The sequence below is a fragment of the Tenrec ecaudatus genome, chromosome 8, assembly GCF_050624435.1.
Source record: "Tenrec ecaudatus isolate mTenEca1 chromosome 8, mTenEca1.hap1, whole genome shotgun sequence".
Classification (NCBI taxonomy): domain Eukaryota; kingdom Metazoa; phylum Chordata; class Mammalia; order Afrosoricida; family Tenrecidae; genus Tenrec; species Tenrec ecaudatus.
In genome coordinates, this window is record NC_134537.1 from 49,483,438 (window position 1) to 49,503,583 (window position 20,146).

General features: G+C 39.8%; 1 protein-coding gene across 1 annotated transcript in view; it reads left to right on the forward strand.

Annotated features, from left to right (window-relative positions):
* SNTG2 (syntrophin gamma 2) overlaps positions 1-20,146 on the forward strand; it is a 553,256-nt gene that overhangs the window by 339,012 nt on the left and 194,098 nt on the right. Inside the window, exon 10 of the mRNA XM_075555664.1 lies at positions 19,515-19,644. Within this exon, the coding sequence (XP_075411779.1) occupies positions 19,515-19,644 (130 nt within the window). The remainder of the gene's footprint in view (positions 1-19,514; positions 19,645-20,146) is intronic.

Sequence of the window (20,146 nt, forward strand, 5' to 3'; positions counted from 1 at the left end):
AACTTCTATAGTGGACATATTCACTACTAAGTGGCATGATGACTACTTGTATTATTTTCTATGTTTGTGTGGTAACAATTTCTTGTAGAACAATTAATACCAAGGAGTTGGAGATTGAAGATACTCAACGTTCAACTCTTCCAGGTCCCCCCACCCCTTACGCCTTGCTTTAGGATATTCCCTCACGTCCCTGTGTTTCCCAGTGTACAGCCATGTCTCACAGAAGCTTGGCGAACTTTAAGGAAATGTCTAACATGGTTGTGGGTGCTGTTAAGTCCCAAATACAAAAGTCAAGGAGAGGCGAGCCAAATTCAAGCCAGAAGCCCAAATGTCTGAAAGTCAAAGCTGGCTTTCTTGCTTGTACCAAAGCTCAGCCAGGAAACATGTCACCCAAAAAGGGACTTTTAGGGTCACTGTGAGTAAGATGGACTAGGTGAATTATTTGGGGGAGCTTTGTTTGACAGGTATGTGTTTATCTTTCAGCTGCCATGCCCCCAGGGCAAACAAAGGATGGGGACTTATATCACACTCTGCAGTAACGCAGGCCTAAAATGCACCCACCCTATTCCCACAACAGAGACCCCAATTTACTCGACAGCCTTTTAGTCAATTCTGAACTCATAGTGACCCTATGGGCCAGAGTAGAGCAGCCTCTGCGGGTTTCCAAGCCTACAGCTCTTTATGGGAAGAAAGAGCCAAGGTTTTCTTCCCATGGAGTGGCTGCTGGGTTCCACCTTCTGAATTTATGAGTAGCAGCAGAATCCATAACCACTGCACTATCGGGGTTCCTCATCATAAACTCCTCCAAAATGGGATCCTAAACACAAGCACCGAGGCTGAATCCATCCTACATCACACTCTGTATTAAGGCAGACAAGAATATGCCCAGAAACACCCTGTTAATTAATAGACCGGATCTCGGTGTTACTACAGAACAATACTTGCTGATTTATGAATAGAAGTTAACGAGGCAACACTCCTCTCCCCACAACACCATGAAAGAAAAAATAAATCCCTTGCCACTGAGTTGATTCAGAATCACTCACAGGAACGCTATCGAGTGTTTTCCTGGGCTGATCATCTCAGGAGCAGAGAGCCTCATCTTTCTTGGGCAGAGTGGCTGATGGTTTTGAACTTCCAAACATATGTTATATTTAGCAAACGAATGCTTATCAAAACTCCACTCTATAAATGTCTGACTCAACTCTAGTGGGCTGCTTCCTACTTGAAATTACACCCACAGATTTCTTCTGTGGGAATTCAGGGCAGGTGGCTAGTAGTTATTCAGGTAAACGGTATCAGTGACACCAGTTCATTCCTTCAGTTTCTGTCTGCCATGACAGCTCTGGGAGTATCTGTACCTTATCTCCACAGTATCCTGCTTCCTTGGGGAGGGGGCATTTGATTCTATGCTCTTCCGTATCGTGTTCTCCCTTTGAGTAAAGTCAATTTCGCAAGGCGGTATATTTTATTTGTATCTCTGGGAATTATTAAGTTTTACTGTATTAGTTAATGTACTGCCAACTAATCGTTGCAGATTCTCAGCTATTGACCATTAAGATGGGGATCTGAATGGCTGGCTTTGCCTCTATGGCTCCAGGGTGCTTATCATGGCTTCTTAACCTTTCTCCCACTCCTGATCACTTTTTGAACCAGGAAATATGCAACTCAGGCACGTGCAGACACACAGAAACAACTCAGATCCATTTATGTGATTGCTTTTAAATTACTTTTGGTCCTTGTTTCAGAAACCTTTTATTGTTGCCAAGTTTTTTGAGATCCCCTCACATTGAATAACTGGATGGTATTACAGCTGATCTGACCCCGCATCTCACAGCAGTGTTTTTAAGCCTGTTTATAGGCCATTTTACCTTGACCCTCCTTACTCAGTTTCCTGAATTCCTATTAAAATAAAGCAAATGGCAAAACTCTTACACTGCAATAACTAGAGCAATCCTGGTAATATAATTGTGACTCCACCGGGACTGTGCAGAGCAGTCAGACATGGATAGTTTGGCTGAGTAAGTAGAAGCCAACAGGATTTTATCAGACTGTGGAATGGAAAGTTGAATTTCTAAGGTGTGCATTGGCTTTGATATATTTTCCTTGATTTTTAGATATTGACCCAGTAAGAGTTTACTGGAGAAATCTCATTTTATCTATTAAGCCACGTTTGAGGTATAACATTTCAAAAACCGTGTTTAGTTTTATGTGCATTTTTAAAACTGTTTCTGTAGTTTTGTAGACAGGCCTGCCACTGTGACTATGTCCAAGCCTGGGGCGTTTCCTCAGGTCCCTTGGTTTCATCGCTCCAGGTCCTCCGACCCAGTGCCTGCTGCCTTGTTCTTGGAAGCTGTTCCGGGAGACTCTGGGCTTGTCTTTGTCTTCCCCTGGTTCATCGTGAGTGAGTTTCTCAAATTCTTTCTGATGAGAAGTATCAGCTATTTAATGAGGAGAAGGTAATAGCAAGATCCTTAAATTACAAGAAAAAAATCATTCAAATTCTCCCCTTATCTTTTCTTCATTCATACCTGAGAGGATAAAATACATTTCTGCTGGCTAATTTATGACCGGCATACGCTTTTTAACTTCACTCAACCTGGTTTCAAGCTTTGGTTGGATTTTCTATGTGAGCGGTTTTCTTTTTCTCTCTCTGTCTCTTATCAATACAAGATTTCTACCCTAGGATGATGATATATACTTTATATATATGGAATCTCATGTATACACATCATGTCACACACATATAAAATGCTTCTTAATTGTATGCACACATAGAAATACGTAGGCATGTATGACATAAGCATGTAGTTATAATGTGCTCATTTTGGTGTTTTTTATGATGGGCTTACTGGTCTCTCATTCTTTCCCTCGGGTTTCAACATAAATTTCCTTTCTTTCTGCCACAAATTTCATTTCTTAAATGAATGCATTTCAGAATGCACTGCTATTGATTTCGGATTCATAACAATCCTGTAGGACAGGGTAGACCTGCCGCTGTGAGTTTCTGAGAGTGTAACTCTTCGCAGGAGTAGAAAACCCCATTATTCTCCAGAGGAGTGGTTGGTAGTGGCCAACGGCTGACCTTGTGGTTAGCAGTCTAATGAATAACCACTATGCTGTCCCATCCGATCTTTTGTCATTCTTTATTATTATTGGATTAGCTACCCCTCTTCACAACACTGCAGGGACCAGCAGCGTTGTTCATCAGTACATGCCATTTTCTGAGCCCTGGTGACTTGGTAGGTTACGCATTGGGCTGCTAGCCACAAGGTCAGCAGTTCGAAACCACCAGCTAACTCGAAGGAAAACAAGGAGGCTTTCTGTACCCAGTCTTGGAAACCCACAGGGGAAATTCCAGTCTTTGCCATAGTGTCGCTATGAGTCAGCTTTCACTCAATGGCAGAGCACTGGGAACCTGCTGTTTGCTGGCTGGCACACAAGTCATTTTCAAAGGCAACCAAATACATTTTGAGGAAACAAATCATGAAAAACGTATGAATTGAAGAACAAGGCCAGGACGGGGATGGCAGCGGGACAACACGAAGACCCGGATGTGCTGACGTTACCCACCGTCGAAATGGTTATAGCATATATAATCATCTTAGGATATAGAGATAGATAGATAGATGTATATATATATATATATATATATATATATATATATATATATATATATATATATATATATATATATATATATATATATACACACACACATATATATACGTGTGTGTGTGTGTTCCTGATGGCATCATTGGTTATAAGTTGGGATGCTAATGACAAGCTTAATAATTCAGGCCCCCCAGATCCTCCACAGAAGAGAGATCAGGCGACCTACTCTTGTAAAGAGTTACAGGCTCAGAATCTCCAAGAGACGATTCTACCCTGCTCTGTAAGGTTGCTCTCAGTCAGAATCAGCTCACTGGCAGTGAATTTTGGTATATATGCATTGATAGTTCAAAGTACAAAAGAACAGGTTTGTTTCCAGAATTACAAAACTGCTTCAACAGATTTCATTATATGAATTGCCAAAATCAACATATATTTAAAATATATTCTCAGATTTATGGAGCATGCGCTACATTGTCATAAAAGTCACAGTCTTTTTCATTTCAATGTACAAAAGAGCTTCTTAAAATCTGGGGAAGCAGTATGATGCTTTAGTTTAAAACTTAGGATTCAGTAGCAGAGACCCTAGTTATGTTTCTATTTGATGTATGTGTATATATGTATACCTTTGTATTTTTGAGGCATATGACCTTGGATTCACCTACCTGCACCCCAGTTTCCTTACCTGTGAAATGATTATAATAATAGGACTAGTAGAATCTCCTAATGAGAAATATTGTAGAGATCAAAACTGGTACAACTTAGAAAGTATTTTATACTGTACTGATTAAAACATAAGTATTCTTTACATGCTAAGATCATCATTAGTAAGATAAATGTAATTATCTCTTTTTATATCCCCCAATTTATTATTTGAGTTTAAATATTGTCAAAGAAAAGTTTTGAAAAACTAAAAGCAGAATTAGGATTTATTGACCTATGAGATCAACAGTCAATAAAGCATAAATAATAGGAATAGATAGTATATGAAATTTTATATTCTGATATTTTACACTATCTTGAGATTCTTCTTTTACTCATCTCGTAAAAATCAGTAGCATACTATTCACTTAAAAAGACTCTGTGCAGGTATGAATTGAGAATATCATATGGAAAATATTTGAATATTACTTAATGTTAACTAGCCAAATGCAATAGAATAATATGGGAGCAGATAAATATTATTTTGATCATGCTAGCCTTGGTAATCTTTGACCCTTCAGAGCAGCGAACTGTTTAGTCCTGAACATATGATAGATGCATGTGTTCCTGCACAGTCCCCAACTCCAGGGTGATGGTCAGGGTGACTCGTGTGGTTTTCTTTCAGTGTCCTGGGGTTATCAAGGCAAATCAGTGGTTAAGAGCAGAAATCATTCTTAAATTAATTTACTGTAAAATGAAAGAATAACTGATACTTTTTGGAAAATGTATTATAAAAATTAAAAGTTGATAAATTAGGCAGTTATGCCAAAGTCAATTATTTTAATCATTAATTTAATTTAATTTCTTTTAAGATCGCCAAAACGGTAGCTTAACAGTATTTGGTGGCCTTTGGGGGTTAAGCATTGAACTGATAACCACATGGTCAACAGTTCAAGCCCACCAGCAACTCCCTGGAAGAAAGATAAGGCTTTCTGTTCTGGTAAAGATTTACAGGCTCAGAACTCATATTGGGTCACTATGAATCCAGGTTAAATCAATTGACAGTTGATTCAGTTAAACACTTATTTAGATGAGAAGTTTGTGGACTGTATCGTTAGGAATAGATATTTAAATTTAAAACTAAGGGCTGTTAGCATTGGAGATTTTGATAGATAGTATGAATACAATGTATGTTTTATAAAGAAGTAACTGTTAATTAGGATAGTTCGTAGTGTAGATTCTGGCATCTCAGAAAATCCAGGCAACACAGTGTTTCAATCACAAGGAGTACAGCAGGAGGACTGTGTCCGGTTTGCTTTCCCGGGGAACCAGCTAAATGACATGCTGGGTCAGCAGCTGCCTCTGTTAGAGATGACCGCTGGTAGTAATGGTGAAACTATGTCGAGGGATTTGAGAGAATTTGAAAGACTTGCTAAATGCAAGCAAAAGCCTTTAAGGAAGTATTAATATTGTCCTGGATGCAGAAATATATATTATAGACTGAGGTATACGTATCAAAAAATTCTGAAGCCAGCTTTTTAGGACACAGCAATCAAACTCTAAAATAAAAAACCATAGCAGATACAGTGCTTTATTGACACTTTAAGAAAGCTCTGGGGCAAAATGGTGAATTTCAAAATTAGTAGTAAGATATTTTTGCGCTTATCAGTTTCAGTGAACTTAAACATCTATAAATATTTTAGAGTTTCTCTTATTTTTATGGACAATAAATATATTTCTACCTCTAATTTATAGTACTTTGAAATTGTTAGAATTACTTCAGTCATTATGCAATGACTCAATTGTAATAGATAGCATTGTGGATGAAGAATTGAAGGACATGGTCAAGATCATTATGATTTCCAGACATTTTTTAACGAATGCAACAGCTTTATTCCCCAGAAAAAAAGATAAGCAACCCAGGCCTTCTTTCCTCCACAAACACTAGCATTTATTTAAGATCAGCTTCTCCTTGTCCTTTTTCATTGAAAATGTCATGATTCTTCCTTTTAAATCCTAAACGTAGTTTTTATACAACTAACCATTAGCAGAGATATTGTATTATTGTTTCTGTTACTCATAAAAACATCACCGCAAGTGAATGGTTATGATGAAATAACTTTTAGAACATGCATTTATTAAGCAAGCAATAATTGAGAATCTTGTCTATGTAAAGCACATTTGAAAATACAAAGGATCCAAAATATGACTGGCCTGTGCTTTAGAGAGTTCACAAATTAGATTAAAACAAATAAACCATTGTTATTCCCTCTACTCCATTTCTAAGGACAGACCTCTTTTCCACAGGAGAGTCCACATTTTTATTATATATTCACAATTATTTACATGTGACACAATTTTGTAAAAGCCAGCCTTGAATTCTCATATTGTTTTGGACATCCTTTCCTGTTAATCTCCCCTCTAGGATTTCGCTGTTTTGTTTTGGTTTGGTTTAGTTTTTCACATAATTTCAATGTAACTTGTGGAGGATGGGGTGAGGCAGTCATCTCTAGTGGTGAAATAAAGACCTAGATTTCCATTTTAGGTTGTTAGATGCTCTCAAGTCAGTTGAGGCTCACAGACAAAAAGATTTGGAATGCCCATGGCCTTGTGCATTTTCTCTCCAGCTGAGGTGGATTCTGAGCACAGTGATCCCTTCCTTTGCCTCTATCTCAATGGACGAGGAAGCCCACCTGTCCCTCTGTCTCACAGATTTGTCCTTCCTCCTCTTGCTCTGTCCTTGTTCCTTGCCACAATCTGTGTTGCCTGTTGTCTTGTATGCACCATTTCAAAGATGTGGAATGCGCTCTCCAGACGTTCAGGAAATTCCTCTCTCTGACTGAGAGGGCTCTCCTATAGAGAGCTATGGCCTTGAGGGAGAGGTGTTTGCTTGTTTATCTTTCAGCTGACCATACCCTCAAGGAAAAGGAACATGTTGTCTTACGTCACAACCTCTAATGGAGTCCAAAGTTAGCCCCCACTAGGTCTTACCCTCTACTAGGATTGGAATTTAACCCCATCTTAATCCTATAAATTATTATAGCAAAGATCTTCCTCCAAAATGGGATTATAGCCACGAGCATAGGGTCCAGAACGTAAATGCATCACATAAGAAATGATGGCTAGAAGGACCGTACTAATTTACTTCGTCTATTTGGTTTATGTAAGGATCTAGGATCCACTTAAACACAAATAAATGTTCCAGAAATTCCATTACTTGCTGTGTTATCCCAGTTTGTTATGATCCACACAGTTGAATATCTTTTCATAATTCAAAAAATTGCAAGTAATCATCTTTCTGGTATTCTCTGCTTTCAGTCAAGATTCATCTCACATCACCAGTGGTACCCATTTTTACACATCTGCTTCTAAATACTACTTGAATTTCTGGCAGATTTATTTTGATGTACTGATACAGCCATTTTTGAATTATATACAGATCTTCCTCCACTATTTCTAACAACCTTCTGCTGCTATTGCTAAGGTTGTAAGTAGCTAATTTTTCTGACTGGCCCACTTGTTCTTTCTTTCTACACTATCTTTGTCTGGGTTTTCTACTGAAACCTATCCTTCCAGAGGGGCCTTGCTACCATTTGAAATTCCAGTGACATAGCTTCCAACACCACCATGCAAACCACCACAGTATAAAACAACAATGATTTTCGGTTAGAGACTGGATTTTTAAAAATATATTTCCAGTTTTCATGAGTATCTTCAAACTTATTGAATAGTTAGATATGAGTATGTACAATAGTAATTGTGTCCAACATTTGCATATATAAACATAACTCGATTGGCCCCAAGTTGATTTTTGCCCCACACAGTGAGCCTCTATGATATAGTAGAACTTCCACATAAGGTGTTAAATACTGTAACCTATACTGAGAAAATTCCCACATTTTCCACAGTTGAGCCACCGGAGGGTTTGAACTGTTGAGCAAGGCATTTTTAATACCTCTCATCTGCACCACAATTCAAATGCATAGATTGTCTCCCTTGCCCAGTGCCCGCTGTCTTCTTCTGCATGTGAAGCAATTGAAAACAGCATGGTGTGGCAGGTGAGATTTAGCACTCAAAGTGGGGTTTGTCTTTAGCACTTTTAAGAGATCTTGTGAAGCAGATGAGCCAGAGCAATGGATCCTTGTCCTTGATTGCTACTGATTGTGGACCCAAGAAAGATGAAACACTTGACAACTTAAAGGGTAGCTCTGTTTATTCTGATGTCCGCCCTTGTGAGGAATCTGGTTTTCTTTACCTTAGCTCTCATCCATACTGAAGACATCAATCCTTGATCTCCTGTGAAAGTTCTCCAGGTCCTCCTCATTGTCAGCAAGGGAGGTGTGTCATCTGCATGCCCAAAGAGTGGATCTGCCGTCCTCCGGCTAGTGCCCTTTCTTTCTTCTTCCTAGAATAATTCAGTTTGGTGGATTATATGCTTAGCATACCTTTAGAATAAGTACGGTCAAAACTATTAGGGATCTCCCCCTCGTCATACTTCACATGCTTTCTAGTTTCAAAATGGTGATTTTTACAAGATGAATGCTCTTTAATCGTCCCGGGAGGATTAAAGAATTTAGAAACGTCATCCTTACTCATTCTTCACTTAGTTCTTGGTTAGCCACCGTTGGTCTGTAGAAAACATTTTTCTCTGGCAGTGTGCGTCAGTAGAAGTCTACTGTGTTAGTTCCTACGAGGCCGATTAATTACCTTATTTTTTGTTTCACGTTTGTTTAGCAGAAACCTAAGCTTAGTTTAAGGGTAACATGCTAAATCCTTCTGTTTTAATAACAAAACCATAAGTTAGGACACATATATATGACCTCAGAATTACTACTGTGTACCAGAAATTTGGCCCACTTAAAAAAAACACACACAAACATTAAGAGCTCAACACCTAACTGAGAGGCTTGAGGGCCAGGCCTCCCCAAAGGTACTTCTGAAGAAAAAGTAAGAAATCTGCTTCTAGAAGTAAATAGTATTGAAAACTCCACAGGAAATTGCAGTCTGTCCACAGGGCTCCACGGGAGTGAACTCTAATCCGGAGTAACTTGCTGGGTTGTTATTTTAATGAGCTTCAGTGGCGATGAGAATCCGAATACAGGAGCTCCGTTTCTCCTTAGCATGTGCATCCTCTTGGCTATTTTATTGCAACCAAAATATGCACTTTTCTATCTAACTATTCCCTTTTTGAGATTTGTTGGATTGCCTTCATTATTTGTTTTGTTGTTGTTTTTGTTGTTGTTTTTGGCCAGTGATATTGGGATCTAGGCATTCCATGTTAATTCTCTGGATTTACTATTGGAATGGGATATGAAACAAAGGTTACTTAGATAAATATGTACATAGGCTAATAAGCTTTGTATCCAAGATGTAGCGCTCATGGTCTGTATCCTGGGTGCCACCGAAGTGTCTATTAATCACTGAAGTTTCCATCACAACCTGGGAGAGTAGGCAAATTGAAACTATGCTTTTCTCACTTGAGAGACCCCAGGGATCAATGAAAGAATCTCTGGTGTTGCAATGGCTTCAAATATTGGGCTGCTAATCAAAAGGATAAGGCTGTCTGGTTCCGTAACGATTTGCCATTTCTGAGACCCCAAGGAGCATTTCTAATGTGTTTATACAGGAGCTATGAGGTGGACTCAACTCCGTGATGGGGTAGATGGGTAAAGAAATCATGAAAAAACAAAAACAAATAAACCACTTTGAGCACAAACTAGAACAATTCTCATCAGCGGAAACAGGAACATGCATCGACGTTTTCTTGTGAGGCCATCGTGTGATATCAGCTCGATTAATGAGCTAGACTTGTGCATTTGAGGTGTTGTAATGATAAAGTTACCTGCAGAGATAAATATCGTGTGTTTGGACATCGGCATAATCCCAGTGCTTGTCATAGACAGTGTTTCACACATATATGTCTCTGTTGATCACATTTCATATAGCTAATAGGTATAATAGGCATTCAGAACAAACTTGTACCACCATTTTTACCGTTGGAAGCTGGGCAGATTTACAGAACAGAGAAGGTTTCTAGAGAAGCTAAGTGAGTCTGGGATAATTTTATGTGTGAATTATTCATATGAAAAATGTCCTCATTATAAGTTTTGACTATGATAATAATTAACCAGATTTCCTCTCCTATGAACATTGGTGTCTAATTTTGAGTTGCTGAGGCAAAAGAGTTGAGTTTTTTTAGCCATGAGTAAAAGAATATACACCATGTAAGCTCTTTGTGTTTTTACTCGACTTAAAATATGAACAATCATTTCATTTCAAAGACAACATAGAGCATGGAACGTGATTGTCAGCATTGAAATCCAGGCTCGACTTCATGGCTGTCGATCCTAGATCAGGTTATATAATCCTGCTATGTGTTTGCTTTGGGAAAAAATAATAATAAAAATTTCATAAGTTTTCTGTATGAAATAATTAAAATGTAAATAACTTAGAATGCTATCTGACACAATGGTAAGCCCTTAAATAAATAATCTTTAACTTTTATCATTGTTTTGACTGCTGGTGGTAGTTTATGACTGTCGTTAAGTGTAAATAATCCAAGTATCATAAACACTTTTCTTCTTTTAATTCCTAAAACATTCCAGGTAGCATATGCATGGAAAGAAGAGCAAACTGATGTCAGAGCCCTCAGAAGAATATCCCCAGAATAAGGGATAATTATAGCAATTGTCTGCTTAACAGAGGCTAGCCACAGTGATAATTCTGTATACACTTCATCTCAATTTCATCCTCACAAATCATTGACGCGCCCCCTAAATTATGCCTATTTTACATAAAGAAGCCATACTCTGTGGCTGGAGTTAGAGAATGAAATGATTTTTCCATCCATAAGTAAGCAACAGGCAATTGGGAAATGGAGACTAAATAACAAACTCAGGCATTTAAAGCGTATACTGCTTTTTTCTCAAGCATTTATTCAGGCCACAAATATCTGGCAGTGTAGTAGGTTATGCACTGGGCTTCAATCCAGAAGAGGTCATCAGGTTGAGCCCTCCAGCATCATCTCTGAGGTCAAAGGGTAAGGATTTCTGATTCCATAGTTTTAAGGCGGTTTGTTGCTGTTTGTCGGGTCAACGTGAGACAGGGTCCACTTTCTTGCAGTCGGTTTGGTTTCCTAGGCTGTGTCACTGTTACAGTTACTGGACAAAGTGAGCCAAGCACCAGGAAGTTTATCGTGTACTGGGAAATACAAGTATCACTATCAGTCAGCTCAGAGCAACCCTCGGCACAACGGAGCACAACCTTGCTGGCTGGCGTGCTTTCCCCACGAGGACACTGCACTCTGCACTGCCGTCCGTAGGCACTGCACCAACCCATCTCTTCAAGAACCTTTCTCTTTTTTGATGCTCCTCCACATTTCCAAGTGCAATGAGGGCCTGTTCCCGGCACTATCCTCACCTGACAGCATGTCCAAAGGATGTGAGACTGCCTCGTCATCTCTTCCAAAGCACATATGTACATTCTTTTGACGGTCCATGGTAACTTCTTATCTCCAACGGCACCATAATTCCAAAGGATCGGTATTTCTTCAGTCTCTCTTATTCATTGTCCAACTTTCACAAGCAACTGAATAAAATACTATAGCATGGGCCAGACTTCCCTCAGTCCTCTAAGTAACACAGACGTTGATTGTGGACCCACAAAATATGAATCCTTGTCATCTTCCATGTTTTCTCCATTTATGATGACGTTACCTATTGGTCCAGTGGTGAGGAATCGGGGCTTCTTTACACTGAGGACCTGATTGAAGTCAAGTAGCATCCTGAAGGTTGCAATCATCTGTCTCCATCAGCAAGTGCGTCCTGTCCTCCTGGTTTCAGTAAGCGAGGCTGTGTCATCTGCATATAAACCTTCCTCCGATCCTACTGCCTTGCTCTTCATGTGGTCCAGCTTCTTCCTTCTTTGCTCTGCATACAGACTGAATAAGAATGGTGAAAGGATCAAAGCTTGACACACACCTTTCCTGATTTTAAACAATGCAATATCTCCTTATTCTGTGCACACAACTGTCTCTTGGGAGATGTACGGGTTCTGCATGAGCACAATCAACTCTTCTAGAATCCCCATTTATTGTTTTCCTCTTGTCTATCCTGGACTTCAGTCCATCTCAAGAACAGGAAAGTAGTAAAACAGTAAACAAATATATACAAATGTCAATAATTCTATGATGCGCCCTTAAAACACTTGCAGGTATGGTTCATCTCCTTTCTGAACTCACTGAGAGGCATTCGGAGGTCACTGAACAGCCCTAATGCCATGGGTTCAATATTGGACTGCTAACATCAAGGTCAGAAAGTTCAAACCTATCGCTGCTCTGTGGAAGAGAGATGAGGCGGCTGTCTGCTTCTATAAAGATTAGCAGTCTCATGAATTCTTCATATTTCTATTCTAACCTATTTTTCCCCTGGAGTAGGACTGAGCTCAAAGGCTCTGGGTGATGGTGGGGCCATCCTTTTCTATCTTTACATCCCACGGATCGATCCTTCTGCCATTTGTACTTCTGAGGCCTCTTTCCTGGAAAGATAGACATCGCAGAATCCGCATGCCCTGGTCTCATGAAGACCATAGGAAGCGAGCGAAGGAAGATGCTAAGTTGCTCTTTTAGTCACTACAAAAGAGAGATCATCTCTCTGTTTTAATTCTGGTGAAATTTTTGTTTCAAATTAATGTATTATTTATACTATGAATTCTCTAGTAATAATGACTTTTTAATAAACACACTGCATAAATGGAAAATGGTGTCTGAATTTTAATTGACCCAGTTTGTTAAAATTTAATATGAACAACTTAGACATGCTACTATATAATAGGAAATTAGCAAGAAAACATTTTTAAGGGGAGACTGGAACATGAGTTCTTCACTGCAGAAAAATTTTATTTCTAGTACAAGATATAAACAATTTGAAGATTTTCAAATTTATAAAATTCTCTAATTTTCATCTTGTGAATACACATAACTCTCAATCATTAACTAAAAGATACTCATTATCCTTCAGCATCCAAAGCATTTAGACATGAAGTTAAACAAACAAACAAAACATGGCTAAAGTGTATCGGTCATTGGAAACTCTCACCGGTCTATTCCGACAGACATGGGTCAAAAGGAGTCAGAATTGAACCTGCTTGGTTTCTGCCTGCGCATTTGTATTGTTTAGTTTTGTGTTGGCTTTGGACAGGATTAAAGGCACAGTTGGGGGCGGGGGGAGGAGTAAAGCACACAAAGGACTGTGCCAGTGGGTGTATAAGGAGGGGAATATCACTGGAAGGAGGTAGTGTAGCTGCACAAGTGTCCACCAAGCGGAGCAGTACCTTGCCAATTTCCATTTGGAATACAACTGAGGTAATGAAACCAAAGGAGGAGAGAGGGTGAATCTAAGTGGATGGAGGAGAGGGTGAATCTAAGGTGATGGAGGAGAGAGTGAATCTAAGTGGATGGAGGGGAGAGGGCAAATCTAAGGGGATGGAGGAGAGAGAGTGAATCTAAGTGGATGGAGGGGAGAGGGAGAATCTAAGTGGATGGAGGAGAGAGAGTGAATCTAAGTGGATGGAGGAGAGAGAGTGAATCTAAGTGGATGGAGGAGAGAGGGTGAGCAATGGAGTGGAGACAGCATGAGCGTAGGGGGAAAGGGGGTGTAGAAGGCAAAGAAAGGGGGAACTGGTCGCAATGATTAATGTATTACCCCCGCTCCACGGGGGTACAAGCAACAGAAATGTGGGTGAAGGAAGACAGTTGGTGTAACATATGAAAAATATTAATACTTTGTAATTTATCAAGGAGTCACAAGGGTGAGAGGGTGGGGAGTGAGGCACAAAGGAGCTGATACCAAAGGATCAAGTAGAAAGTAAATATTTGGAAAATGATGATGGCAAGATATGTACAAATGTGCTTGACACAATTGATGTATGGGTTGTTGTAAGACTTTTAAGAGCCCCCAATAAAATAATTTTTTTAAAACCTAAGATTTCATAAGAAAAATCAAGCTTATAAGAGGTTTTTGGGTTTTTTTTCCCTCCAAATGAAGTAAAGCAGCAGTTCTCCACCTGTGAGTCGCGACCCCTTTGGGGGTCGAATGACCCTTTCACGGGGGTCGCCTGATTCATAACAGTAGCAAAAAGACAGTTATGAAGTAGCAACAAAAATAATTTTATGGTTGGTGGGTGACTACAACATGAAGAACTATATGAAAGGGTCACAGCATTAGGAGGGTTGAGAACAACTGAAGTAAAGGAACAAAAACTTATAGTTCAGCTCCTTAATGTTCTATTAAATTAAATGTATTTTGAACTTTACTGGGGGAAATATTCCCTTTAGTCAAGAACTGAGAATCCATTTACTTTCTTAAAGTATGCAGTTATGTTCTCCATTGTGTCTTTGTAAATTAAAAGTCCCCCAGGCCTTGAGAAAGCCACGAACAAGAGAGAGTTCTTCAGACCTTTTGACTCTGAATCCGTGATTTCCTCCTTTATAACAAATCCTCACAGCTTTGTTTTCTTGTGGGAAATTAAGTCATTGAACATACCACCTTTTACACCTTTCATTGATAATTTTTAAAATCTAAAACGTGATTATCAAAGAACATTCTGGGACATGAACAATACATCTTCTGTCATTTTTAACTTGGAAAATGACCTTGACTAGATGATAACAACCTGAACAGCCAGGGCAAATGCTCTGAATATAGAGAATCCTAGACCTGAGCCCAGCTGAGAGCAGCGGGGAGGGAATTTATAGAGAAATCCATAAGCACTACATATGTGAAATACAGAGAGCAGAAGCTGCATAATTATTCAGAGTGCTGTAAATGGCACTGTAGCAGTTGGACTGTCACGTGACAGAAGAGCTGTTCCACAATGCTCCGTAGACGCCAACGGAATGTCTCACACACTTTCGATGTGCTGTCAGGAGAGACCAGGCCCTGGAAAAGAAAATCAAGTTTGGCGGACACAAAAGAGAGAGACCCTCCGAAGAGTGAGCTGCCACCGTGGCTGCAAGTGTGGGCTCAACAGCAAGAATGGTAAAAGCGTCCCAGGACTGGTCGGTGTTCCTGTCTCTTGGCTCTGGTCCGCTGTGGTTGGAGCCAACTTCAGAGCTCCTCAGAACTGTCACAGCCAGTGAAAGATGACCCAACCGAACACAGTAATCACTGCAGAATATCATTAATATTGCCTCCAAGTCAATTGTTGGTTTGAGCAATAATTCAAAAACAGTTGTAGCACTACGACAAATTGGTGCCAGCAGTCAAGTATGGATTCAAAAGAGAACGTGTGTGAATGGCCGGGCTCTCCGGGGAGACAAAAGCAGTGACTTTTTAATGTGAATGCATATGGAGCGTGGTGTACATCAAGAAATGACTCACATAGTTGTACAAGTGGCTAAATCCAACCTGATTCACGTTTGCGGGTCACAAATAAGCCCAACGTTTCTCCTTACTTCTTCGGCTGCAGAGGCGAATGAACAGGAAACAGGCATATTAAGCAGAAACGTCACAGGCGGGTAGACGCCTAGCTGAATGATCAGCGGAATGAATCAGAGGCCAGCAGTCCTCTGATCGGCAGACTCTGTTAACAGGCGGGTGATGAACCCCTGGCAGGAGCCAAGCCCAGCCGTAGAATTGAGCAAGCATCCCTACATGTTTAATCTACACTACCAGCAGGATGCACCCGGAATAAAACTCCCCTCAGTTGGATCAAGGCGATGCCACATCAACGGTTTGGTTGCTTCACAGGCGATCCTATCACAGAAAAGCCCAAAGCCCTGGGAGAATCCTGGCCTCCCCAAGGTGCCACCAAACCTCTCATCATGTGCATGAGGGAGAGAGCATGGCTGATCAACAGAGAATATAGCAAAGATTGTTTTGTGTGTTTACTGACTTATGCAAAGGCACTTCACTATGTGGATCAGAACAAACTATTGATAACATTGCAAGGAACAGGAATTCCAGAACACTTCATTGTGCTCCTGCAGAACCTGTACGTAGAGCAAGGTACTGCAATTCGGACAGAACACGGACTCGATGTTTTAAACCAGGAGAGGTGTGCATTAGAGATTGTATTCTCTAATCACACTGATTCAATTTGTATGCAAAGCAAAGAAGCAGAAAAGATGGAATATATGAAGAATAATGTGGCATCAGAATTGTAGGGAAGCTAATTAATAACCTGAGCTATGCTGATGACATGATCTGAAAGCAAATGGGACTTGAAATACTTCTTAATGAAAGTCAGAGAATGTATCCATGAGTGTAAAGAAAACCAAAATCCTCACAACTGGACCAAGAGACAGCATCATCATAAATTTTAAAAATGATAGAAGCTATGAAGAATGTCACTCTTTTTATTTGGCTCTACAATTAAGACCCATAGAAACAACATTCAAAAAATAAAGAAGCATTAGAAAAATCTGCAGCAAAAACCCTTGTTAAAGAGCAAATATGTCACTTTGGGGATTGAAGTGCACCTGATCCATGTGCACCATGATATTTTCCATCGCCTCATATGCATATCAAAGCAGGACAATGAATAAGGAAGAAGGCTGAAGAATTGACAAGGCCCAGCATCTCAGATTATTTGCTCAGCATAAAAGTTGAATGAGTATGGTGAAAGAACCCTACCCTGATATATGCTGTTTAATATATAAACAGATAGCTAGTTAGATTAAATAAATCAAACTGAACTTGTCGGCATCAAGTTGATTACGCTTCGTCGTGATCTAACGGGATTGAGACCACTGTTCCTGGGGTGTCTGAAGCCGTGAATTTTTAAAGGAGCAGAAAACTCCACCTTCCTTCCACGGCGTGGCTAGTGGTTTAGAACAGCTGACGGTTTTGTTAGCGTCTCAGTGCGTAACCACCGCACCACCAGGGCTCCATGGACAGACGGACAGACAGACAGACAAATATTCTCTCTTGATATTTATTAAGCATCTAATTTGTGGGCATGCCATACAATGCTAAATAAGTACCCCACAGCATGTTTAAAGGATCAACAATGCTTTGCAGTAAACAAAATCATGAAGGGATTTGAAATTATATTTTTCTTTTTATTCATCAACTATTCTGCCTTCAAAGTCCAGTGAATTTGATACTAGAAGTTGGAGAAATGCTCTCTGTATTCGTGCCGAACTGATGCAGCCTGCACGTGGACTGAAGATTTTCCCATAGGCAGTTCTTTCTACGGAGTTACTTTGTTGTTCTCCAGCACACACTTCAACTCACCTCCTTGTGCCTTGAATTCAATCAATATTCGCTTCTCACTGGGTCCAAGAAGCCTAGCCTCGCTATCTGACAGCGATTACCTGTGTTGTTTTGTTTGTCTGTTTGTTGTGTGTCGTTTTGTCACAGTCCTCATATTAAGCTTGAAACTACGTTTCTCTTTAGCCTAGTTTTGACTTCTCAGCCAAAAAGATTCTGATAAAATTATTTCAGATAATATCAATCCCCTGCTCAAAATTCTCCAGGGGCTGCCAGTGTCCTTATCATGACCTGAATTAAATCTAGAGCATAATTTTATGACAAAATAGAGGAATGAAGAGGAATTAATTAGTTATAACAGATACACTAGATATTCGGATGCATCACTGAGAAGTAAAAAAAAATAAGGTCAAGAGTTTAGAGGTGAGTAAGTGCTCGCTATATAAACAAGTTAGAAATAAGTCAAAAGAGCTACGTATACACGCAAAGAAAAAATACCGTGGCCCTTTCTTGACCCATAGGCATTGTCTTTTAACCAGCTCCAAGTTTATGCAATGTGTCCCTCTTCAACTCTCCTCTCCCTTGAAGTTACATGTGCTCAAAGGCATCTCATCTTACCCTCGATATTCCACCAGGGAGGAAAAGAAAATTTACCAAGAAGAAAATCAGTCTCTATATTCTGATTACTATAGTGCAAAGGAAGCAGGTGGAACGTCTCTTTGAAAAACTAAACGGAACCTAAAATCAAACCACTTGCCCCTGAGTCCATTTCAATCCGGGGCAACCTTACAGGGAAGAGAAGAGCTGTTTGCAGCCAGATCTGAGGAAGACTGAGCTTTCTACTCCGTAAACAGCCTTGGAGACCCACAGTGGCAGTTCTTCCCTGTCCTGGAAGGTCACTCTGTTCACACTGACTGTGGCTGGGAGTTCGGTGTGGAGAAATCCCTCTCCTGGTTTCCAATGCTGACATATTTTTGGAGGTACCTGGCTACACCTATCTCTCATAGTAGCTGGTGGATTAGAACTGCCCACCTTTCCTTTAGTGGTCCCTCACTTAACCATGTACGGACTACTTAATCTGATAAAATATTTGCTTTTTGGAAAGCGAGTTATTTGAGTCAAAGAAAATCCCATTTGAGAGAGTTGGTTTAACCGTTTGCAGGGCTCTTTTGTGTGTCCGTATGCCGCTTCTCTTAAACCCGTCCTCCTGTGACAAAGGAGTGGCATCGACACACATGTAAAAGACCTTCACTCGTTTCTAATTTTTATTCAATTATTCTCTTTACTATTTAGTTATCTTTTTAAGATTTTATTTAAGACATGGATTAATACACATTTTCTTTTGAAAAATCTTAAATTTAAATGGCATCCCCTCTCTGAAAATGATTATATGTAAATTCTCTTTTCAAAAGACTTTATGTGACAGAAAAGAACTACTGAATTAGAGACAGCTATTTGCTGTTATGCATAATTTTCAGTGGTTAGGTACGTGACAAGTTGATTTCCATGAAATAGAGGAGTGCTAACTCCTGAAAAAAGCTCTATTATAAATCAAAAATGTATATGTGGTCATAAAATACAATAAATGCTGAATAATAATCACGCTTGGTCTGCACAATCATCATTATGTGAAGAGTTTTAAATATTATAATAAATCAGCTTTGAAAGGGTTGTTGCTATGGGGCCTACAAGACAATAACTACATTTCTAGAGCGAGAGCGAGTTCCCATGTGACTTGTCTTTCATATTTTTATTGAAAGAGAAATGGCTTTTGGTCATGGGAGTTTTGAAGTTCTAAACTTAATTTTCGTAAACCTATTTAAAATATGACTTACAGGATAAGTATATGATTGCAATTTTCTGCTTTATTTTTTATAGTGAATAATAGATCAACACGAAGAGTAGCAATAGTAGAATCACTGACCAATCAATCATTCATTGCGCAGTGCTCTCACTCTTTGGAACGACGTGGACCTGAAGCTACCTAAGCATGTACGTGAACACTTCCATAGCTCTGTGCCGGTGACCGGTGTGTCCTCCTCTCTCCAGGTCCAATGCCTTTGAGGTCCTGGCCCTGGACGGAATCAGCACTGGGGTTCTTCAATTCTGCACCGCCCAGGAGAGCGCAGAGTGGCTGAAAGCCGTGTCAGCAAACATCAGCGATCTGACACTTCAAAATGTAAGCATGTAGGTTTCCTACCACTTACAGTGTTTGCTTTTCATATGTGAAAAACAATTTACCATTTTCATCTTTATGATGAATAACTGAAAAATAGTTCTAAAAACAGTAACTCAAAAGAGCTTGTACATGTGTTTGACACATCGATCCTGAATAAAAACATTTAACATGGAAAAGAGTCTACATACAGGCTGTGTTAGTTCAGGTTGATGAGACAAACAAATATATAGACACTCATATGTGTATAAAAAGAACTTTATATTAAAGAGCTTAAGAAAACATCCTACCCCAGTAGTCCAAATCAAGTGCATAAGTCTGATATTAGCCCATATGTCCAAAACCAATGATAAATCCCTCTTTGGCTCACACAACGCATGAATGACGCCGAGTGCAGGAAGATCACAGGCCAGTGAGTGGAAAGTCCAGTGGATGGAGTGGCAGTGGAAGCATCTAAGCACCGGCGTGGGTCTCTACATGGCTCCTCCAATTCCAGGGCCCGGGT